This window comes from Microdochium trichocladiopsis, assembly GCF_020744255.1.
Source record: "Microdochium trichocladiopsis strain MPI-CAGE-CH-0230 chromosome Unknown B0I36scaffold_8, whole genome shotgun sequence".
NCBI classification, from domain to species: domain Eukaryota; kingdom Fungi; phylum Ascomycota; class Sordariomycetes; order Xylariales; family Microdochiaceae; genus Microdochium; species Microdochium trichocladiopsis.
The window spans coordinates 439857-462636 of NW_025763551.1; the positions used below are offsets into that span (position 1 = coordinate 439857).

The 22780-nt window shown below is 56.9% G+C and overlaps 11 protein-coding genes across 11 annotated transcripts; 8 read left to right on the forward strand and 3 right to left on the reverse strand.

The window, feature by feature from the left end:
* Positions 1-537: 537 nt before the first annotated feature.
* Positions 538-1582, forward strand: B0I36DRAFT_351759 (uncharacterized protein; the record flags this gene model as incomplete). The annotated part of the gene is made up of 2 exons (XM_046157041.1): positions 538-1005; positions 1082-1582. 2 exons carry the CDS (start codon positions 538-540, stop codon positions 1580-1582), a joined length of 969 nt encoding a protein of 322 aa, XP_046009012.1.
* A 135-nt stretch (positions 1583-1717) lies between these two features.
* On the reverse strand, positions 1718-3329 carry B0I36DRAFT_149176 (Pex19 protein family-domain-containing protein). Its single transcript, XM_046148487.1, has 2 exons — positions 2022-3329; positions 1718-1952 (listed from the first exon to the last, which is right to left on the reverse strand). The coding sequence occupies exons 1-2, from the start codon at positions 3144-3146 to the stop codon at positions 1854-1856; spliced, it is 1224 nt and encodes a 407-aa protein (XP_046009013.1). The 5' UTR covers positions 3147-3329; the 3' UTR covers positions 1718-1853.
* Positions 3330-4082: 753 nt separating this feature from the next.
* On the forward strand, positions 4083-4655 carry B0I36DRAFT_329153 (uncharacterized protein). Its single transcript, XM_046154686.1, has one exon. It carries the CDS (start codon positions 4159-4161, stop codon positions 4429-4431), a length of 273 nt encoding a protein of 90 aa, XP_046009014.1. The 5' UTR covers positions 4083-4158; the 3' UTR covers positions 4432-4655.
* B0I36DRAFT_351761 (ubiquitin-conjugating enzyme/RWD-like protein) lies at positions 4491-5219 on the forward strand (the record flags this gene model as incomplete). The annotated part of the gene is made up of 3 exons (XM_046157042.1): positions 4491-4525; positions 4635-4795; positions 4966-5219. The coding sequence occupies 3 exons, from the start codon at positions 4491-4493 to the stop codon at positions 5217-5219; spliced, it is 450 nt and encodes a 149-aa protein (XP_046009015.1).
* A 1398-nt stretch (positions 5220-6617) lies between these two features.
* B0I36DRAFT_248943 (uncharacterized protein) lies at positions 6618-9297 on the forward strand (the record flags this gene model as incomplete). The annotated part of the gene is made up of 9 exons (XM_046150426.1): positions 6618-6643; positions 6977-7027; positions 7092-7117; positions 7250-7276; positions 7355-7390; positions 7452-7600; positions 7671-8657; positions 8729-9117; positions 9255-9297. 9 exons carry the CDS (start codon positions 6618-6620, stop codon positions 9295-9297), a joined length of 1734 nt encoding a protein of 577 aa, XP_046009016.1.
* Positions 9298-10407: 1110 nt separating this feature from the next.
* B0I36DRAFT_329165 (eukaryotic porin/Tom40) lies at positions 10408-12407 on the forward strand. Its single transcript, XM_046154687.1, has 5 exons — positions 10408-10599; positions 10821-10943; positions 11140-11170; positions 11339-11841; positions 11904-12407. Exons 1-5 carry the CDS (start codon positions 10555-10557, stop codon positions 12051-12053), a joined length of 852 nt encoding a protein of 283 aa, XP_046009017.1. The 5' UTR covers positions 10408-10554; the 3' UTR covers positions 12054-12407.
* Positions 12408-13617: 1210 nt separating this feature from the next.
* On the forward strand, positions 13618-15064 carry B0I36DRAFT_329172 (SGNH hydrolase-type esterase domain-containing protein). The gene is made up of 3 exons (XM_046154688.1): positions 13618-14074; positions 14227-14640; positions 14719-15064. Exons 1-3 carry the CDS (start codon positions 13772-13774, stop codon positions 14782-14784), a joined length of 783 nt encoding a protein of 260 aa, XP_046009018.1. The 5' UTR covers positions 13618-13771; the 3' UTR covers positions 14785-15064.
* Positions 15065-16586, reverse strand: B0I36DRAFT_329173 (uncharacterized protein). The gene has a single exon (XM_046154689.1). It carries the CDS (start codon positions 16543-16545, stop codon positions 15199-15201), a length of 1347 nt encoding a protein of 448 aa, XP_046009019.1. The 5' UTR covers positions 16546-16586; the 3' UTR covers positions 15065-15198.
* Positions 16587-17266: 680 nt separating this feature from the next.
* On the forward strand, positions 17267-18589 carry B0I36DRAFT_248742 (NADPH dehydrogenase; the record flags this gene model as incomplete). Its single annotated transcript, XM_046150410.1, has 3 exons — positions 17267-17447; positions 17498-18177; positions 18233-18589. 3 exons carry the CDS (start codon positions 17267-17269, stop codon positions 18587-18589), a joined length of 1218 nt encoding a protein of 405 aa, XP_046009020.1.
* Positions 18590-19478: 889 nt separating this feature from the next.
* On the forward strand, positions 19479-21578 carry B0I36DRAFT_351766 (gamma-glutamyltranspeptidase; the record flags this gene model as incomplete). The annotated part of the gene is made up of 4 exons (XM_046157043.1): positions 19479-19643; positions 19717-19735; positions 19856-20205; positions 20274-21578. The coding sequence occupies 4 exons, from the start codon at positions 19479-19481 to the stop codon at positions 21576-21578; spliced, it is 1839 nt and encodes a 612-aa protein (XP_046009021.1).
* A 431-nt stretch (positions 21579-22009) lies between these two features.
* On the reverse strand, positions 22010-22702 carry B0I36DRAFT_365467 (monothiol glutaredoxin-5; the record flags this gene model as incomplete). The annotated part of the gene is made up of 2 exons (XM_046159138.1): positions 22010-22507; positions 22676-22702. 2 exons carry the CDS (start codon positions 22700-22702, stop codon positions 22010-22012), a joined length of 525 nt encoding a protein of 174 aa, XP_046009022.1.
* Between the last annotated feature and the right edge of the window lie 78 nt (positions 22703-22780).

The following is a 22780-nucleotide window of genomic DNA, read 5'->3' on the forward strand; positions in this document are numbered from 1 at the left end:
CTCTCGCGTGATGCAAGGCACAGGGGAAATCCGTCGTGACTACTGTGCCGAGATTGCGGGCGGCACTAGCGCAAATTGTACAGGCACCAAAGAGGCGAGTTCTAGTCGTAGTCGATCCTTTTTTCCATAGATTTATCGAAGGATACAAATGCAAGCCGCAGGTGGCCCAAGTTGTGAGTGCAGTGCAGCGTGCTGAACTATGACGAAGTGCTTGCAGGGAGGGATGCATGTTTGGCTGTTCCCGAGTGCTGGGCCGTGGTGGTGTCTCGCGCGCGCAGGGATGCGGCTGGCAGGTGCAGCTAGCCCATTAACGCGTCGCCCCGACTCGTCGCGTCACTTGCTAAAAGACCCTTCTCGTCTGCCTCTGACTTGCTTGAGCCATCACTCCACCACGACCATACACTACAGCAACCAGAGCCGCGACGGGACTTACATCAAAGGCAGAAGCGGCGTCCACCGTGCCAGTATTCACCAGAAAGAGACAACGGATCATCGCTGCACCTCTTTGCGCGCGTGACCATCACCATGCTCCTCACCATGGCGCCGCAGCAGCCCACCAGCAACACCCCAATCTTCAATCTCGACTTCTCTCAGTTCCCAGCGACACCGCTCAATCGCAGTTCGCAGCACCGCCCAGCTATATCCTCACCTCTCTCCTCCTCCCCGATCCGGGCGTCCCAGAGCAGTCCCATACACCACGGTGGATCATCGTCATCACCCCCACTCTCGCCACGAGACATCAACGCGCTCCCACGCGGTCACGTCCAGTCATCGCCCGCGCAGTGCTCGTTCTCGTCGATTTTCTCACCTGCGGCCAGCACCCCCGCTGGCTTATCAAACAACAGCAGCAACCGCTTCTCCAAGTACGCCTCGCGCAGCACAAAGCCGAATCCTCTGCGGCAGTCTCGCGAGAATGCCCAGGACAGTCGGCGGAAACTGTTTCTCAAGAATGTGCGCCAGCGCGCGGACGACAAGAGCTGGGAGCGGCGTGGTGGTGATCAAGAGGTAGGTCCTACGCGCCTGTTTGTCGTGGCGACCCAGGGCTGTGCGGCTAACGTATGCTTCTTATAACGATCTACAGGTCCTCAGGCTAGAATGGGCCGTTTTGGACAGGAAATGGCGCGAGCAAAAGGACTCTGATGTGGACGGCATTCTATTCGAAGATGATATCGATGAGTTCCAGCAGCTCACCACGGGACAGCACTCCACCGCGACGAGAGACGGCTACTATTCTGCACACACGGATAGCATGGAGCCCGATGAGATGATGGCTGACGCCATGGCCCTCGAAGAACAGCGCGAGCTTGACGCCATGCTCTCACTTCTCGAGCCAGAGCGACCCATGTCAATGGAGACGGCCACCTCTCATGCGCAGAGCCAGAGCTCCGGCGGTGAAAGGCCAAACTCGCCATTGATGCTGTCCGACGACGAGTACGATGATCTCTTTATGGACTTGGCCTCGGAAGAACATGTGGGCGGGGTTGGTCCTGGCGGAAATGGCGGCGCATGGCCATCATTCTCACAAATGAGTCATGCGGCCACCCAAGAATTTGCATGCTCGGGTGAGATGGACATGTCGTGATGCGGGCAGCGCGTTCATGAAAACTTGTATTTTCTGTTCTATTTGACTTTCAATACCCGCCTGTAACCCAGGGCATTGCGTCGGAGTTTGGTTGCTGTCTTATGATAGCTCGATTTTATCACAACACATGGGAAGGGAAGATATTTCGCAGAAGTACAAGCATAAGATGAACAATACAAGTGCAGCCTTATGTACAGACATTGCCAATTAAGATCCGCTGGTGATCGTTCCGGATGTCTTCATCATCCTGTGGTTTATGTATGACGCACTGCTATTGCGGTGCGCACGACTCATCTGGACCGTCCAAGACTTCTTTAGCGGACGGCATATCTCCCACAAGATCAGGTGGAGGAGAACCAGCAGCTTGCATCTGTTTGTGCAGTGTTAGCGAAGCTCTTGTTTGAAGAATATGGCCAGCGCAGGGATTGGTCGCGTTTACCTTCTGCATCCGGTCCACGATATACTCGCGATCGGCGGGATTCGAGTCGGAATACTTTGGCTCCTCAAACTTGGCGACCATCTCCTTGACCAGCACCTGCTGCTGCTCATAGCGCTCGAGGTCGTCCTTGGGGACCTTGTCGCGATTCTTCTCCAGCCACTCCGGAAACTTGTCGTGGAGCTCCTTCATGGGCTCGTACAAGATGTCCTTGTTGGTGAGCTGCTCCATCATGCCCATGAGCATCTTGGTAAAGTCCTCCTCGCCGCCCTCTCCGCCCCCGCCCATGGGCATGTCCTTCATGGCCTTCATCATCTCGGCAATGAAGTCGTCCTCCACGCCACCCTTGGACGCCGCGGCTGTGGCCTCGTCGCCGGATGCCTGCATGCGCTCCATTGTCCGCCGGATCGTCTCCTGGAACGAGGCCTCCCCTGCCGGATCACTACTGCCTGACGCAGCACTCGGCCCAGTGCTGCCGATGGGCTCATCTGGCTCCACGGCGGCGTTGAGACCCTTGAATATGCTCTCGAACTGTTTCTGCATGTCGGGCTGTGTGTGTGCGCAACATGGCGTCAGCATGTCTTGAAGACAGTTTGCAGGGCGCGCGCGCGCGCGGCAGGTGTCGAGACATCCCCCGCCTCGAAAACAACATACCGAGTTCTCCAAGTCGCTCATGAGCTCGGCCATACCCTCCTGCAGCTGGCGCTGGAATTCCGCCTCCGAGAGATCTTCAGCACCACCAGGCAAAGGCGCCTCGGCACTCAGGCTGGGTGCGTTCGGGGCCGCGGCAGTCGCTGGCTCTACAGCTGGTCTGCCGGGACCAGAGGCGGGTGGCTGCTTTTGCGATCCACCGACCTTGACAGACGAAAACTCGTCCAGCATGTCGTCCAGATCGTCTAGGTCATCCTCGTCGGGATCCGGGACATCGTCGCCCTCGTCGTTGCCCTCGTCGGCTACTGCCGCCGGCGCCGGCGCTGGCGCTGCGGCGGCCTGAGAAGTGGTGCTCGCCGGCACTGGCACGGCATCCTTCTTCTCTTCTGTGGTGGGCACAGCTGCGGCGGCGTCTGGTGTCGGCGTGGTGGGCAAGACAGGATCGGCCTGGGCTTTTTGCGCGTCGGAGGACTCCATCGCGACAAAATCAAAGGAGCTTGCGATGCTCTTTTGGACGCGCGCGCGTTGTTGTAGAGCTAACAGTCGCAAACGAGACAAGACGAGACGAGGTTCCGTGGGGAAATGGGGAACGCTGTTCGCGGGGTCTGTTATCCCCACATGCACGCCTGTCTTGGGGAGCTCTCCAGTGTGTTTGAGCTTGTGATTGCCCCCAGCGAGCTAGGGCTGTAAGCTCCTGGTGAAATTGAGAAAGGGTGGAATAACTCGTGCTCGCGTCAGAGGCATCTAAAGCCAGCCAGTCCTTCGGTATCACGACGGTGGAAGGGAAAAAGTGTGTGGGCGAAGCAAAGACTGGGAGAAAAGGTTATCAGTGATGATGAGGTGTCACGGCGAAAGAAAGCTCGAGATGTAGCCGAGGCCAGACTGCCGGGTCCCGGACTGGCCAGACCCCGAAGGACTATTGTCCTGGCCTGGTCCTGGCCTGTGGGGTCTCTGCCTCAAGCATCTGAACTGCCGTGAATGACCTAGCTGATGTGGTCGCAGATCGAGGAAGACGAAACCTTCTTCATTCTCGGGGCTCACTTTGCAGACCCCAGCAGCAATTATGTGTAGAATATACGGATAGGCAGTCATGATCTGTGTTGCACACTTTTAAGACATCTGAGGGTGACGCATGGCTGCCTTTAGCCACGAGGGAATCGAACGGCGGACTGGAATCGAGCCACTGAGAGGAGGGGTGGGCGCCAAAACTCTGCGAGCTCAGTCGCCTTGAGATCGCTGGGTCGACTCTTTGGAGACTCTGTTCCGCATGCTATTGTTGTTGTCAGCTTAAAAAATGTGTCCCTTTATGCCGCTGTACAGGCGGTCGCTCGAGCTTGAGGGAGCCCTGAGAGTTCCACAGTGCCTACAGGCTAATTGGCACACTGTGCCGGGGCGCAGCTCAACCACGCCGATGATCAGCTCCCTGCCGACTACAATCATCCGATTCACGCCACCGTCACAACCTCGTCAACTTTTATTGTGATATTGTATGGCACGTTTCGGTTTCAGAACGTTCCTGTGGCTCCCTGTGATTTCTGTGCCTTGTAGAAACGCCCGTTCGCGGCCCTCTCACCCCTCTCTGCGTAAGCTGTTGTCGTTTGCTGGGGCAAATATTGCACCGAAGCAGTTGCCCGCCTCCACCAGGAGAAGGCTGCGTGCCGTGCCTGAGCTCAAGGCTGTGCCTTGCAACGACTTTTCGCAACCAACACCAGCGCAACCAACCTGCCGCCACACACCCACGATCGCCGCTTCGAACACATAGGCCAGTCCGCGGCAACGTAACGACGACTCGGAGCGCTGAACCACATCGGTCTTGGCAACATGTCTCTATGCACTCTACGCCTCGGCGAGGAGAGGTAAGCAGTCGTGCTGCCCTCAGGACATGGGACGGGAGGCTTGATGCGCATCGCGAGACCTCGAACCAGCGCTGTCTGGCAGAACCCTCTATCTGACCTGTCGCAATAGGAAGCAATGGCGCAAAGACCATCCATTCGGCTTCTGGGCGAGGCCAGTCAAGGGCGCTGATGGTGTGCTTGACCTCAAGATTTGGGAGTGCGGCATCCCGGGCAAGGAGAAGACGATATGGGAAGGAGGCGTGTTCAAGATGACAATGACATTCCCCGAAGGTAAGATCCGCGCAGTCCTGCGAGCTCCCCGCCTCACCTGCTAACCACGATTGCGATGCTCATAGAATATCCGACGAAGCCACCGAAATGTAAGCCTCGCCCTCTTCGCAAGTTGTTCCTCGCACGTGTGCATTCGCGATTCTGACTCGAGCGTCTCTCTGCATAATTAGGCAAATTCACACCGCCTCTGTTCCATCCGAATGTCTACCCTTCCGGCACTGTCTGCCTGTCGATCCTGAACGAGGACGAGGGCTGGAAGCCGGCCATTACAATCAAACAGATCGTTCTCGGTGTTCAAGACCTCCTCAACGACCCGAACCCCGAATCTCCAGCACAAGCCGAGGCGTACAATCTTTTCAAGCGAGACAAGGCGGAATACGAAAAGCGTGTCAAGCGGGTCGTGAGGGAAAACGCTCCGGCCTGATCGACCACCAACACCACTGCACCGGCATCCGGCATCCGGGGACGGGTACCTATTGCAGAACAGAACACGCGGCAGGCGACGCAGAGAATGGCGATACTGCCAGACCTTGCGGCTGGATTGCAGTTGAGCTTTTTGGCTAGACGTAATGATCAGGTATTAAGACACGATTGGTGGCGCGCCAGATGTCGCTGGCAGCGGGAAACATGCAATCAGCACCGTGGTGTTGACTGGGCTGACACTCGACTGCTTTTTTTCACAGCAAATCGGACGCGCCTGTCCTGAAATCGGCTGTGGTGACTCCGTGGAGAGCCGAGCTGGTGATTGTGAAACAGCACGCTCATCATATCAAACACGCCCCATGCTTGGGGCAAGGGACTGGAGACGTTCATTCATTAGCGGCAGGCGTTTTAGACAGGACAGAATACAAAATCTGAATGTTGACCATATTCCGGGAGGTTTCAGTGACTCGACGCCTTGGCTGGACTTGGGTGATGATGTGAAGACCATGACGGCACCGTTATGAGACACCCAGCAGGAATGCCTGTGTGGTCGTTAAAATGTGTTACGTTACTGCATATGCGCTCCTAGGGAATCCCTTATCGCGACCCATAGTGGGGTGGATGTGCCATGGCGCGCTGCCCCTCGTTCCAGCCGATGGGTTTGCCAGGGTCCGCCTCCCTCCTGGCTGGATCCCGTCCAGTTGTGCCAAGGGCGTCCTGGCCAATCACAGGCCCGTCGCGAGGGACAGTCACGGTTCCCGCCGAGATCGGGGCTACGTAACCGACTTTTTGTGGATGTCGCGTGGCTGCTGCTTTGCAGCAGGAACCCAGAAATGCCACGAGGCATCGATAGATAGAGGGCGAGGTGTATAAGACTAGAGTCGCCGCCTGTAGCAGTCACGTCTAGAGCTGTTGTAATCGTCAATTGACTTCTTGCATTTTCTACTCTTCGCTGAAGATATCTGCTGCGCGACAAAAGTGAGCACCGCAGCCCCTCCGACGGTCCATCAAAAAATATCCAGGACTGACAGTGTCATGCGGCTAGCGCCCGACGCCCAGCTCGCACTAGGTGTCTAGACTTTAAATTATCGGCAGCGAGCAGCAAGCCGCAGGTGGAAGCACCGAGCACAGCGATTAAGAGCGGTCTTCGGCTCCGTTTTTGACTCTTGTCTCTGACCAACCGGGTCCCTGACACCGGGCAGTACCTTACATACCGCACATTATTAAGGCGCTATCTCCCGCTGCCCATCCGGAGCAAAGACAACACGACCCATTGCCACTTCTGACACCCTCCGGAGCTGAGACCTTTTGCTCCTGACCAACCCAAGAACTTCCGCCAAAGACCACCGCTCGAGCTTGCCAGTCGTCGCAACCCTCACGCAATAGAAGAGCCGGCAAGATGTGTGGCATTTTCGCCTGTCACTGGTATGTACTGCGTCGTCCTTCTACCCACATCTCCATGCTCGACACTGCACGAGCCAAATGCCCCGCCGTTTCCAGGGGACGGGCTTGCTTGTGAGCGGCCTCCCGCCACAATGTGCTCTTCACCATGGAAAGCACGGGCAGGTAGCCAGATACAGGCTGTTATTGTCGCAAGAGCGCAGCACCTGCCAGGCTAAGCAACAGGACACATCTGCGGCCATCACATTCCCTTCGGCGTGGACGACGGCGCTCAAACCCGCATCTCAACTTTTTCAGCCATGGAGGGGCATCCTCCGAGTTCCGCACGCCCGCTACTAACACGCTCAACCCCCACAGTCATCCTGACGTCCAGAAATTCAAGCCTCAGGCTTTGAAGCTGGCCAAGCAGTAAGTCAATCCCGGACCTCCTGGAACGAGGGAAACTCGGAACTGACTCTGGGCTGTGCAACAGGATCCGCCACAGAGGCCCGGACTGGAGTAAGTACCGACCGACAACACATGCGGGGGGCGCAAACGCGCACGAGCGGCGGCATCGAGACACGATTTCGTCCTTCAACACACCGATACTGCGCAGAATAATGGCATGCTGACAGAGCTTGATTTGTGCAGGTGGAAACGTCATTTCCAACAAGACCAGTAAGTTTCTTTTTGCCAGTAACGATTACGCTGTAAGTTTACGGTAAGCAGCTTGACTAACATGGACACAACAAACAGTCCTCTGCCATGAGAGATTGAGTATCGTTGGTGTTGGTAAGTTTCGCCCTTGATCGTTGGATCCAAATCAGGGACTGCAGACTGATGTGACTCTCAGAGTCGGGTGCTCAGCCCCTTACCAACGAGGATGAGACCATCATCCTGGCCGTCAACGGCGAAATCTACAACCACAGACTCATTCGCAAGAACCTGAAGACTCCCTACCACTTCAAGACCACATCAGATTGCGAGGTCATTATTCCTCTGGTAAGTGCTATACAGAATGAAAGGGGAAAACACCAGGCGGAATCCTAGAGACTAATAACACCACTCGCAGTATATGGAGCATGGCCTCGATGCCCCGAAGTACCTCGATGGCATGTTCTCGTTCGTCCTCTACGACAAGAAGCTCGATCGCACGATTGCCGCCCGCGACCCGATCGGTGTTACAACTTTCTACCAGGGCTGGTCGTGGAAGGAGCCTGGTGCTGCGTACTTCGCCTCCGAGCTGAAGTGCCTCCACCCCGTTTGCGACAAGATCCAGTCCTTCCCCCCGGGACACGTCTACGACACTGCCACCGGCCAGATGACCCGTTACTTCCAGCCGACTTGGTGGGAGGGCTCAAGAGTGCCTACCAACCCCCTCGACCTCAAGGCGATCCGTGAGAGCCTCGAGAAGGCTGTGCGGAAGAGGCTGATGGCTGAGGTCCCCTACGGTGTTCTTCTGTCTGGTGGCCTTGACTCTAGTCTTGTCGCTGCGATCGCACAGCGCGAGACACTGAGGCTTCGGAAACTGGCCCTCGAGAACTCCCAGGCCACCTCGGGCGACCCCAACAAGGGCGAAGGCCTGGTCGGTATCGACGATGACGGCAAGGTCTCGACGATGACTTTCCTGCCTCAGCTCAACTCTTTCTCTATCGGTCTGCCTGGCTCTCCCGACAACGAGGCTGCCGTCAAGGTTGCCGAGTTTCTGGGCACCAAGCACCACGTCATGACCTTCACCATCGAGGACGGCCTCAACGCCCTCTCTGATGTGATTCTGCACCTCGAGACCTACGATGTCACCACGATCCGTGCCTCGACACCTATGTTCCTGCTCTCGAGAAAGATCAAGGCCATGGGCATCAAGATGGTGCTCAGTGGTGAGGGTAGTGACGAAATCTTCGGTGGCTACCTTTACTTCCACGCCGCCCCTAACAAGGAGGAGTTCCACGAGGAGACTGTCCGCCGTGTCAAGAACCTGCACCTGGCCGACTGCCTCCGCGCCAACAAGTCCACATCGGCCTGGGGTCTTGAGGCTCGTGTGCCGTTCTTGGACAAGGAGGTATGTTATGAACACCGCATCTTTTTGGATATGGCATGAACTCTATACTAACTCCACGACTTCTTCGGCAGTTCCTTGAGACTTGCATGAACATCGATCCCCAAGAGAAGATGATCACCAAGGAGCGCCTCGAGAAGTACATCCTGCGTAAGGCATTTGACACCTCTGACGACCCGAGCGCAGAGCCCTACCTGCCCGAGAACATCCTCTGGAGACAAAAGGAGCAGTTCTCTGACGGTGTCGGATACGGATGGATCGATGGTCTCAAGGACGCTGCGGAGCTGCACGTCACGGACGAGATGTTGGCTCACCCCAAGGCCGAATGGGGCACTGACATCCCCGATACAAAGGAGGCGTACTGGTACCGCCTGATGTTCGACGAGCACTTCCCGCCTCGCTGTGCCTCGACCGTCATGCGATGGACCCCCACCTGGTCCAAGCAGACTGACCCTAGTGGCCGGTAAGTTGTTATTCCCATTTCGGGTGCTCCCACTTTGGTTTTTGTTGGGGAAAGAGCATGGGACCACTGCGCGTGGAGTCGCTTTGACCGGGGATCGAGAGAGCATGACCCGCTAACCTGGCCCTCACGTGAAACAGTGCCATCGCTACACACAACGCCAAGTACGAGAACGCCGCATGAGCGTGTAATCTCGCATCGCGACTTGCAAATACCATACTGCTCGATCCGCCTGGGTTAATCAGGATGTTCCGCTTTGTGCGCATAGACGGCCGAAAGATTCGTGTTGGACAATGATGACAGGATACTGGGCGTACGGTGTACGGAGCGGGTGATTGCGGGGCGCCATCGGTAATATTAGCCGAAATGATCGCGATCTAGCATTACCTCACGGCACGGGGTGGTATCGCGCTCACGAGAGCATCGTGAGCTGGAGAAGCCAATAGACACGATGAAATAGACAAAATTTAAAGGAGATGCCAGTCCCGATAGAGGCCTGACCACGTTTTTTGTGGGTTCTACACGTAAAATACGTGCTGTCCAGCGCACATCTGCATCAGAGCGGAGCCTGAGTTGTCAAAGGAGACCCTGACAACGGACTTTTTTGACTTTGGGTTTTGGAGGCTCTTTGTTCTGCATTGATACCCAGGTGCAGTGAAACGAAAACCACACCAGGCCGCGGCAGGAATTGGAGCCAATCAACAGTCTGCATGGGCGCATGAATCGCCAGGGCGATGCCGTTAGTGGGCAGCGACCTGTGCGAGTGGCCGCACCACTGGCGTCGTTATATTGGAGGGGCACCAGCAGTCGTCGGGTCGACAGGCTGAGCGGCCTGACCTGCGAAGGCTTCGTTTTGTTCCATTGCCTGACTCGATGGTGTTGGAAGGAGGATGCACACACAGGCTTGTTGGAAGCAAAATACAGGTGCCCTAAGGTGACTTTCACGGCTTATTGATAGATGTGATGTTCGCGGGGTCGTGTCCCAGGACTTCCAGCTAGACACTTCTGGACGAAACAAGAACACAGGAATGGACATTTGCAAGTGCCTGCTGGTAAAGAGAAGGGGGTCAAATTGCGTGCTGGCAGCCGCAGCAAGGCTGCACTATGCATGCTGTACATGACTGAGGGGCAGACTTGGGTGCGAGGACAGGTACCTCCGTGCCCAACTATCCTCCTGACTTAGTAGCTGGTGGTAGCAGCAGGGCGACAGGGAGCAGGCGTCCGTGCATCTGGAGCTCGAGGGCCCGTTCCTGCAGTTTCCGGCCCATGACAACAAATTATCCACTCTGCCGAACGGCTCCCACCTTGTGCCCGCCGGCTCCCAATACACGACACCATCGCATCACCTCCTCGACCGTGTGCCTCTTCCCTCCATAAACATCCCACTCTACACACACAACCCTCACCCCGCAGCTCTCCATCCTCACACAACCGCCCAACATGTCTGTCCCTGCCTTCGCCGACATCTCCAAGTCCGCCAACGACGTAAGTCCCCTGCTTCGGCCTCGCATACGTGCGGGTTCTGCTCGAGCTCCCCCTCGCCTCTCCCAGCGCGAGCGCTTTTTCCGCGCCCCACGCCCTCGGAAGCTTGACCGCCAGCGAGCGAGGACTTGACAAGAAACCTCAATCCTTCGAGCATCACGACTGCCTCATCTCGGCCATTGATCAACCGCTAACGAACTCGTCTTCCACGCCGCGCCATTTAGTTGCTCAACAAGGACTTCTACCACCTCTCGGCTGGTACCATTGAGGTCAAGAGCAACACCCCCAACAATGTCGCCTTCAAGGTGACTGGCAAGAGCAGCCACGAGAAGGCCACCAGCGGTGCCGTAAGTAGAAAACCCCTCCTCCTGTCCGACGTGCTTCGCGGGGCTCTCCTGTGTGTTGAGCGGCTGTGCTCGTTTGCTGCGGATACAGCCGTTGGCGCTATGGTTGGAGCTTCGCGACGCATCACAGGGCATTGGACAACAGTCCGCTGGTTCCAGAATCAATTGCTGACTCTGCCGTCTGGGCATCCTTCTACAGATTGAGGGCAAATACGTTGACAAGTCTCTCGGTAAATCTACCAATACCACCTCTTCAAAAACCTACGCTCGCAAATTCCGTAACGCAACCTTTTCGGTCTCGCGGATAGCGGTAGCCAACAACTCCAGATGGCGGCACGAGTTCAGCGTGTTTTTCCAACAGCAATGTACCACTTTACTAATGATGTATCAACGCGCAGGCCTCACCCTGACCCAGGTTTGGAACACTGCCAACAACCTCGACACCAAGATCGAGCTCGCCGACAGCGTCGCCAAGGGCCTCAAGGCCGAGGGTGTCTTCTCCTTCCTCCCCGCCACCCAGAAGAAGGGTGCCAAGCTCAACCTCACCTTCAAGCAGTCCGCCTTCCACGGCCGCGCTTTCTTCGACCTCCTCAAGGGCCCCACCGCCAACATTGACGCTGTCGTTGGCCACGAGGGTTTCCTCGCCGGTGCTCAGGCTGGCTACGACGTCCAGAAGGCCGCTGTCACCAGCTACAGCGCTGCCGTCGGCTTCGTCGCTCCCCAGTACTCTGCTGCCATCACTGCCTCCAGCAACCTGAGCGTCTTCGCCGCCAGCTACTACCACAAGGTCAACAGCCAGACCGAGGCTGGTGCCAAGGCCACCTGGGACTCCAAGGCCAGCAACGCCGTCGGCCTCGAGGTCGCCAGCAAGTACCGCCTCGACCCCGTCTCCTTCGCCAAGGTTCGTAAAAAGTCAATTGAACGCCTATCGTTCAGAACAATCACTGACACTGTGGACTCCAGGCCAAGATCAACGACCGTGGTGTCGCTGCCGTCTCCTACAACGTCCTCCTCCGCCCCGGCGTCACTCTCGGCCTCGGTGCCTCTTTCGATACCCAGAAGCTTGACCAGGCCACCCACAAGGTCGGCGCCAGCTTCACCTTCGAGTCGTAAATATACTCTGCAGAGTAATGGCCTGAAGGGTGTGACGCGAGTCATTCTGAAGAAAGACCGCGGCTGCCTTTTCCCGGACGAGTTCTACAACCGTGGCAGCTAGAGACATGGTAGACAGGTCTCTTTGCGCTTGGTAGAGTCGTCTCTTGAGTGTAGAAAAATAGAAAGTCCAGATGTTTCGGCAGTGAAAGTTTTGTATACTTGACTCGCTTCGTGACGAGGGAGTGGTGATTAGATGCGTACGGTGCATTGTGTTCTTCAAAAGGTCAGTGGAGATTGTTGCAACATGTAATCATCTGTATGAGATTATGGTCTCTGAAAGACGGCAAGCGACGGCGATGCATGCTAGCCCTGACCTTGAGGAGTGCTCTCAAATGGGCGCTGCAGTTCTTCCGCGCTAAATCCGCCCATTGGCGTGTGGCTAGTCTCACTCAGAAACACTCCAAGAGACTCACTGAAAACGCGATTAGGGAATGGTACGATGACTTGCAGAAGATCGCGTGTTTTTTTGTCGGAATATCAGTCAATTTAACAGGCGAAGTCACTTCTCCAGTAGCACTGGTTCTGATGTCTTGTGTCCCGTAGCTTGTTCTTACAACCCTGGACACAGCCATTAATAGGCCTATGGTCGTGCCGCGTTACCGTACTGCACCAGCTCGTGAATTCCTTGGTGAAGTCTGCCAAAGGGGAAAGTGGGATGTGGGTCATGAACTGAACTCTGTGTGTGTCAGAGTCTTCTCAAAGCAGCAATGTTTCCCTTTCTTGGAGAGGAAAAGAAATGGCAGGATTGCGGTGCCCTTTGACGTCCAATCGCCGCCAGCCTTACAAGCGAGGCTGGCTGGTTGACGCTCGTGCCGCTGCGAGTGACTCGGTTATGCGGCGCCTTTCCTGGCCAGGGTCTCCGGGGGGCAGGGCTGCTATTTACAGATGGGAGCTCATTGTGTTTCTGTCTGAGCCACCTGGGGAATTGGTGATACCTGGTATTGGCAGACGGCTGGTCATACCACCAGGCTTACATCCTACCATTTGCTTTGAAGCATCACGAGTCATTGTTTTGGGGGTGAGAATACTGCCTGAAGCTGCAACTTCACGGTTTCGAGACGGCTCAAGAAGCACAGGCACATATCATAGAGTTAGGCAGTCCGAGTGAGCGATCCCAGAGGATTGTCTCGTCCCACTCCGACTGAGCCTCAAGAGCACCCCCCTGGACTTCCATTGACATCATCCACACAACCACCCGCTCGCGCGACTGCGCCCCAGACATAACCGTCAGCACTAGTTCTATTTCCATTCAGGGATCTATTCTCGCAGGGCCTATCGCCTTGTTCGATCGACAACATATTATGCCCTGGCAGGAACCGCGCCAGAGCTATGACGCTGGCGTCGGCAGGGATCCGCGGTGCCTTCCCCCACATCGTGACTCCAATTATAGGGCGCCGTCTATCCGCATTTCCCGTCCCTTGTTCCCTGCCGAGTGGATGGTGATGCAGGCTGCGATTGACATCGTGCTGGCCTGTGGGATCTATACATATATGAGTCGTTGATCATTCTCACCGATGGTCCTGTGATTTAAGAAATATACTACTCAGATACAAACACTCTCTGCACTCACTCACTTCCTGTGATCTCGTCTTCTTAAAGCGCCGCGTGCCGTCGTCACCCTCATCTCGGACCACTTACAACCGCCTGCAACACCAGAACAGCAACGACAACAAAAGATGAAGTTCCTCAGCACCACAGCAACAGCTTTCCTCTTGAGCATCACGGCCAGCAGTGCCGGCGTCCTCGCCCAGCCTGTCGTCCCTAACGACAACAGCAACAAGAACAATGGCAACCTTCTCTCCACACGCCAGGACACATCCGTCCCGCTGCGGATAATGCCCCTGGGCGCCTCGATCACGTGGGGCACCGAGTCCGAGGACGGCAACGGGTACCGCAAGGTCCTGTACGACAGTCTCGAGGAGCTGGGGTTCTCCGTGGACATGGTGGGCAGCCAGCAGAGCGGTGATATGGAAGACAAGGTGGGTGTTTCTACTTGGCCCCTCCACAGAAAAAGATCAAGTCACCGGTCTACACTTAGCTTGGGAATTTTTACCCTCCTTTTTATACTCAGTAAGAGGAAAGAAGCCAGACAAACTGACATGCACACTCCCCTTTTCTCTCTATTCAATAGGACAACGAAGGCCACCCAGGCTGGCGCATCGCCGAGGTCAGCGGCGCCGCCGACGCCACGATCCCGGAGCAGCCCAACGTGGTGCTAATCAACGCCGGCACGAACGACTGCATTCAGGACTACGACGTCGCGACCGCGCACGAGCGGATGCGGGACCTCGTGGACAAGCTGCTCGCCGAGATCCCGGGCACCACGGTGGTGCTGTCGACCCTGCTGCCCAACGCGGACGACGTGGTCGACGGCCGGGTCGCGGGCGTCAACGACAAGTTCCGGGCGCTGGTCGAGAGCATGGGCGCCGAGGACGGGAAGAGGGTCGTCCTGGCGGAGATGAATGATGGGTACATCACCCGCGACGACCTCGTGGAGGACGGGATCCATCCTAACCGGAATGGATACATCAAGATGGCAATGATTGTAAGTGTGCCCCTACCGTTCTAAAGCTGGATGCTCAACCGCGGTGACGGGACTGACATTGTGCGGGGGTGGGAACAGTGGTTCGAGGCCATCGTCAACGCCTCCAAGGACGGCGTGCTCCAGACGCCCAACGAGGCGGTATGATCGTCTTCTGGCGGTTGTTGTTTCGGCATTGCATCTGAAGTGGGAGTGGTTGTCTTTATGCTGTATATACTCTGGCGATTGGGAAGCAGAACGGAGCTCGTTCTGCTCTAGTACATAAGCGATTTGTTCTGCTGAATATTACTTCATTCACGGTCGCGAGCACCAGCGGTGTGTTCCACACAGCTTTTCCTTGGGTTGTATTGTACGAAAGCACGGAAAGGGTTCATCGTCAGCTTAACACAGTGAACATCCGCAGCGAACAAGACTAGCTCAGCACCAAATCTATGTCACTTTTGGTATATCTCTCGTACAGTATAATACAAGTCTATCTCTGACCATGCCGACGGCTGACAAGCATGTCACGCCGAAGGTCCTCAATTTTCTCTATCCATTTCGTAAAACTCATCAGTCATATCACTTGCCCGCCGCCTTTTTTGCTTCCTCCTTCGCCGCAATAGCGGTAGCGGCCTCCTCCTCGGCGATCAAAGCCCGGATGTCCCTCTGTACAAGCCACTCCTTCGTGCTGTCCATGACCTTGCTGAGCATGGGACCGCCCTCGAGCACATCGGGCAGGTTGTGCGTGTCGAGCCCGCTGCGGTGATCGGTGCAGCGGTCCTGGCTGTAGTTGTAGGTGCGGATCTTGTCGCCGCGTGTGATCTTGTCGCGGCTGAGCACGCTGTCGCGCAGCGCCGCCGCGGCCTCTTCGCGCTCTTCCTTGCGCTTCTGGGCCATCCGTGAGCGCAGCAGCATCCACGCGCTCTCGCGGTTGCGGTGCTGCGAGCGGGAGTCCTGCATGGCCACCGTAATGCCGGTGGGGATGTGTGTGAGACGGATAGCAGACTCTGTCTTGTTGACGTGCTGCCCGCCAGCACCGCTCGCGCGCATCTTGTCCTCGCGGACCTCCTTGGGGTCAATGTAGAATATGCTCTCAGGGTCGTTGTAGTCCATCGCTGCTGCCGGGTCCTCCTCAGGGAAGGAGGGCAGCACCCAGACAGCCACGGCAGAAGTGTGTGTGCGGCCTGATTTCTCTGTCGCGGGGACTCGCTGGACACGGTGCATGCCGGCCTCACCGCGGAATGCATCGTATGCGCCCGCATCGAGAATCTCGAGCAGTGCCTCCTGCAGAGGGGTCTCGCTGGCGACGCCTGCCAAGCCAGTTGTCCCGCCGTCCACGGTCTCGTACTTGACCACTCTCGTGCGCAGTCCCATGCGTTGACAGTACAGCTTGTACATGCGGAACAGCGCATCGGCGAAATACCGTCCTTCCATACCGCCAGGCCCAGGACGGATCTCGAGCAGACAGGGCATGTCGGCAAAAGGGTCGCGTGGGGTCAGCGATGCCGAGAGCGAGTTGGCCAGGCGCTCTAGGCTTTCCGTCGTCGTCTTGAATTCGTCGACTGCCAACTCACGCAGCTCCTTGTCAGAAGACTCGAGCATGCCTTTGAGTTCGGCGAGGGAGCTCTGCGCGCTGTCCCATTCTTTCAGGGCGTTTGCGACGCGGGACAGCTCGCCGAGGCGCTTTGCCGCTTTGGGGTCGAAGTCGTCGGACAGAGAAGCTGTGATCTGGTCGTGTTCTGTGGCGAGGGTGCGTGCTCGTTCGATCAGGGCTCTGGGTATGGAGACTGCAGAGGCAGCTTGCGTCGAGGCTGGTGAGGCTGTTGTGCTTGCGAATCGGGGGAACCGGCGGCTGTTCGTGGACACCGAGGGCTGTGCCAGTGCCCGAGTGCAGCTCTGGCACACCCATTGAGCTGTCCTCCTCATGTTGTCGTGTGAGTGTTGGTGTGTGGTGAGCAATTGGGTGTTGAGTTTCTTGGTGTGCACAACTTTTGGTTCTTCATGCAGGGTTCCTGGCCAAGCACAAGCGCGGAACTACAGCGCTCTTTCAGGGCTGCAATTGGCCAACATCTGGAGACAATAGGCCTGAAGCGCGGAACGTCCCTCCTCGCTGAGGTCAGACGAGGACTCGCTGAGGTCAGACGAGGAGCACTTTCCCTTTCAACCTCTGACCTCGGACTCAGAAAGGCTCGCAAACTTAGTCCTTTCTGCTTCCCGCACGCCATTGACTCAACCATCCGCAACCATCTGTTTTCAAGCTTAATTTTCATCGCTGGATACGACAGAGATGTCTCCGCTCATACTATGCAGTGCCACGAGGCATTCGTGTTCGTCACAAGATATGCCATTGCTCAGATTTGGTCTATCTTCGCTTGATAAGACTTCAAAGCCATCGATCACTGGTGTCGAGATCACCGCAAGAGGAAGGTCATGGAGAGCCGAGGCTCCTCCAGTGGACTCAAAGGACCCCTGGCGACCTTGTACGCTAAGTCTGCAAGACGGGCCAGGATTCGCCCGCACTTGGGGACCTCGGGGTGATTGACAACACCGCAGCTATGAGATAAAATTACCGACTCATGTGAAGAAGCAATTCGACTCCTTTCACTGAACACGTCGGCTTTTGAAGCGTCCCGACTCCAGACTCGCCATGGCAGATCTCAAGCTCAATGCGCCCCTGACATTGAGGTGCGGGCTCACCTTGCCAAACCGGCTGGTGAATCCCTCCATGGCTGAATGTCTCGCGGACAAGGACTCGCTTCCTACTTCTGAAGCATGCATCTCGGCATACGAGTGTTGGGCAGAAGGCGGATGGGGTCTCATCTTGACTGGTAATGTAGACGACAGCCTGCTCATTCTTGCTGACACTAACATATTCCAGGCAATGTTCAGGTCGACAGGGCTTACATAGGCCAGGCTGGAGACATGGCGTATGATGAAGCTGTCGACCGAGCCAAGATCATTGAAGCGTGGACGAAATGGTCTGCAACCATTGGCAAGAATGGCACGAGTGCCATCATGCAGCTTAACCATCCAGGTCGGCAATCAGGGCTAGGAGCAGGCCGAAGAAGCATCTTTGCAAAGTCTCTTGCGCCAAGTGCTGTGCCAATGAACTTGGGCGACGGCCTCTGGCCACGCTTTCTTGTGGCGCTTTTGTTTGGTACACCTCGGGAAATGACACATGCAGACATCAAGGACGTCGTGGGGCAGTTTGCGCGGGCCGCCAAGGCGGCTTGGGAGTCTGGATTTGCCGGTGTTGAGATACATGCCGCGCATGGCTATCTCCTGTCTCAATTTCTGTCACCAGAAATCAACAGGAGGACTGACGAGTACGGTGGCTCCGCAGTCAAGCGAGCGTTGATTGTGGTCGAGATTGTCAAAGCAGTGCGGGAGGTAGTGCCCAAGGACTTCTGCGTTGGAGTCAAGTTCAACTCTGCCGACTACTCATCTGGAGCCGAGGCAGGAGGGGCACTAGAAGATCGAATCGACCAAGTCAGAGCCATCGCCGAGGCAGGAATCGACTTTCTCGAAGTCAGCGGCGGCACATACGAGAATCCTACGGTAATATTGCCGCACCACGGTTCCTGGGAATGCTGTTCTGACCTGTACTCACTAGGCAATCATGGGCTACAGCCAGCCGGAGACCAAGTCAGCACGGACACTTGCCCGGGAGGCGTACTTTTTGGAGTTTGCGCAAAGCATCCGCAAGAGCCTGCCAAATCTGCACCTTATGGTCACTGGCGGTTTCCGCACACGGCGTGGTATGGAGGCTGCTGTGGCCGAGGGCGACTGTGATCTTGTCGGCATTGCACGCCCGGCGACGGTGTACCCTCACCTGCCCCGTGACATTATCCTCAACCCGGACGTTGCAGATGACGATGCTGTACTCCGACTCGAGAAAGTGCAACCGCCCTGGTTGCTGACCAAGATCAAGGTCAAGAGCGTTGGTGCTGGATGGGAAACGGTAAGTTGAGGTGTTGTCCGACGGGGCGCCGGGAATCCTATGCTTGTCTCTAGGCTTTGAAGATGCATCAACTGACGTATGAAACTCTCAAGCTATGGTACAGCCGACTGATTGGGCGCTTGGGGGTCGATTTCAAACCGAAGACTGAATGATCTTTAAGAGTGGTTGCACCAGGTGATTGAGCACAGGTTGGTCAACGCTTGCCGAATGAGGAAGGAGGCGACCAAGAATAATTACACCAAGATGTCGTCAGGTAACAGATTGAGCTCGATCCGTACATTACCAATGCAGACATGGGCCCCGCGGTCGAGCACGCAGGAGGCATCAAGGGCTTGTGGTCGCGATCGGAGGGTGGCCGAAGACCGGTCGGAAGGATGTCCCGCCGAGGTTCCCCATCCCACGTCCCCTCACCACGCGGGGGAGGCTTGGGCCGGCACCGGACTCAGGCGACACAAAAACAGCCGATGATGTCGAGTGGACATGCCTATCTTGGAGCTGGATAGCGGCCGAGGGCTTCCGCTCTCCGGGCTTCTGCCCCTGGCTTGACTGATAGCGCCTTGCCATGGCTGCCACTGTGGGCGCCTCTTCCGTGTTTCTTGTGTGTGTGGTCGGCCTACCGCCCCACGCGTGCGGACGGCAACCGCCGCCACCCCCATTGCCCGTGATGCCGTGGTGTCGAGACCGGACCTCTACCCCGCGCTTCTCCAACACGTGCTGCCTTATTAGTCCGCGACTGCCCGATCCGTCAAGGTGGTGACTGCCACTTGTCTCCCGAGTTTTCCTTTGGTTTTCCGGGCATCAACATCTTGCAACCTGCTTGCTGCTTGCTGCCGCTGCTGCTTCCGAGTATCTTCTTTCAAGTGGTAATAGAGATCCGGTACAACAACGCCTTGCAGCCATGCCTCTCACAACACCATCCGTGTTTCCGCCCGAGTCGGCAGTCTTCCAAAAGTTTGCCAGCAGGCGAAGTGTCGTCCACAGTACAAAGGGCATTGTCGCATGCACACAGCCCCTTGCGGCAAAGTGCGGCATCGACGTGCTGAATGCCGGAGGAAACTGCGCTGTAAGTCGTGTTCTTCTGTCTTGTCCGGGATCCTGGAACTGCTTGATCTAGACACTTACACCGAGACCTATAGGATGCTGCTGTGGCAGTCGGTATGTGCTGGATCCCAGTCCTGCGTTCCAAATCCAACTGCATCCTGCTTCACTCGTCGCGACGACAGCAGCATTCAAGTCACATAGAAACCCACTAACACGCCATTTGTAACCTTTCAGCCGCTGGCCTGAACATGACCGAGCCCTGCTCGACAGGTATCGGAGGTGACGCATTCTGCCTCTTCTACGACGCCAAGACCAAGAAGATCTCGGCCATGAACGCCTCGGGCCGCTCCGGTGCCAACTGCACCCTCGAGACCATCCGCAAGTCGCTCAACATTGCCGACGGCGAGCACGGCAAGATCCCCATGGACAGCGTCCAGGCGGTGTCTGTTCCCGGGGCCCCGGCTGGCTGGGTCGACGCCGTAGAGCGGTTCGGAAGCGGCAAGTTGTCAATGGAGCAGATCCTCGGTCCCGCCATTGAGCTTGGCGAGAAGGGCTTCCCGGTCAGCGAAGGCGTGGCGTACTTCGTGAGTACTATGTTTCTCGTGTTAGACTTTCGTTGTCCTGCAGCATGACTAATTCACGAGATTTGCAGTGGAACCGATCTGAGAAGTTGATCAGACGTGCCTCTCCCAACTTTCGCGAGATGCTCAAGAAGGACGCTTCCGCGCCCGATGGCGTCCGGGCGCCGCGTGCCGGTGAGATTATGAAGAACCCGACCTTGGCCAAGACGTTCCGCACGCTGGCAACGGAGGGCAAGAAGGGTTTCTACACGGGACGCATCGCTGAGGAGCTCATCAAGGTTGTCAAGGACCTTGGCGGCCATCTCGAGCTAGATGACCTGAAGCACCATATGGAGAAGGGCAGCGAGCCAGTCGAGCCGATCTCGCTCAAGTTCCGTGGTCAAAACGTCGCCAAGGTCTTGAAAGAGTCTGTCCAAGGTGGTGCAAAGAGCGACTCTGACCTGGGACTTGAGCTGTGGGAGCACCCACCCAATGGTCAGGGCATCGTGGCGCTCATGGCCCTTGGAATCATCCAGGAACTCGAGGAGGCTGGCAAGATTCCTACCTTCACAGCCGAAGACTTCAACTCGGCGCCTTACTTGCATGCCATCATCGAGGCGTTGCGGATCTCCTTTGCCGACGCCAGCTGGTGGGTGACGGATCCGAACGAGGTCCAAGTGCCCACCAAGTCCCTCATCTCCAAAGAGTATCTCGCGGAGCGAGCCAAACTCTTCGACCCCAAGGCGGCATGTGAGGTCGTCGATCACGGCTCTCCGGCCATGCAGTCCAGCGACACAGTGTACTTTGCCTGCTCCGACTCGGAGGGCAATGCGATCTCCTTCATCAACTCCAACTATGGAGGCTTCGGAACCTGCATCATCCCCAGTGGCTGCGGCTTTACACTGCAAAACCGCGCGGCAAACTTCTCGCTTGACGCTGGCCACCCCAACGTTCTCGCCCCTCGTAAGCGGCCGTACCACACCATCATTCCGGCCGCCGTGACCAACCTCCACGACGGTAGCCTGCATAGCGTGTACGGCGTGATGGGCGGGTTCATGCAGCCCCAGGGTCACGTCCAGGTCCTTCTCGGTCAGATTGTCGCGGGGCTGAACCCACAGCAGGCCATGGATGCTCCCCGAGTGTGTATTGGAGCGGGCATGCCGGAGAATGGCAAAGTCCTGGATCCCACAGTGTTCTGCGAGGAGGGTCTGCCCGAGAGCACGGTCGAGGGCCTGAAGAAACTCGGCCACAAGGTTGAAGTCGTCAAGGATATGGGCCGCGCCTTGTTTGGGAGGGGCCAGATCATCCGGTGGGCGGTCGATCCGCTGGAGGACGGAGCCGGAGTGTGGAGCGCTGGTAGTGATCCTCGTGGTGACGGTGCGGCTTATCCTGCGTAATGTAGATGCTTATAGGAAACAGCATGAATCAGACGAGGGCCCATGAATAGAGCACCAGGAGCACTCTAGAAAACATGGCGCATCAATCCGATGATCAGAGGAATAGACTCTGGTCTAGACATCTTGGTTTCTGCAACATGGTTGGTCTAGTTGATGCGCATGTCAAATTGTGGACGGGTGCTTTGTCATCAGCAATCATATCGTACATGGTCGTTACATTATACACTTGTCTACGAAGCTTCGAAGCCCGCCCGCGACATTAGAAACGTCTGAAAAATAACTTGGTCGCAAGTTGATCTCAGCCTGGCTTTCCGCACAGCTAGGACGGCATGGATTTCGGGGAGGACATGCCCTTTCCCGAGCCCATCTAAAAAGTCCCCCCCATGGCCCATGCCTCTGACCAGAATTACTTAAAGCCAATGTGGCATCCTTCACTTGGCCTCCTCCTCGGCGGCAGCACCACCACCGCCAGGCGCCAAAACGCCCTTCTCCTCGAGCATGCTCGCCAGCGAGCCGTCCTGGTGCATGCTGACGAGGATGTCGCACCCGCCGACAAACTCCTTGTCGATGTAGAGCTGCGGGATGGTGGGCCAGTCGCTGAACTCCTTGATGCCGGACCGCAGCTCGTCGTCCTCGAGGACGTTGAAGGCGGCGAACTTCTCCGGGTCCACGCCCTGGAGGCCCAGGATCTGGATGCTCGCCCGGGAGAAGCCGCACTGGGGCATCTCGGGGGTTCCCTTCATGAAGAGCACCACGGGGGCCGAGGCGACGGCCTTTTCGATCGCCTGGCGCGTGTTGGCGGAGAGGAAGCGCGCCTGTTGGGACGGGGTGAAGAGCGTCGAGGGGTTGTTAAGGACGGTTGTGCTGGATCTGCTGATGAATGGGGAGGTGGCTTGGCGGGCGATGGGGCGGGCTGCTTGCCGCAGGGTCTGGGATGAGGGTGAAGCTATCAGTACGGAGAAAACGGCATCGTGGGAAAGGAAGGAGAGTAGGCAAGGCGTAGGGCACGGCCCGTAGCTTCGGCGTGTCGGTCCATGCGAGAGCTATACATCTTGTGCGCCAGGATGCGAGTCGGGATGGGGTTCGATCAGACGTACAGCTGTGAAGAGCGACCGCTGGAACATCTTCGCGTGTTGGAGCGTTGCCGTCTCCCTTATATTTGCTTTATGTGAATGTTGGAAAAGTATAGACGTGCGAGTTGA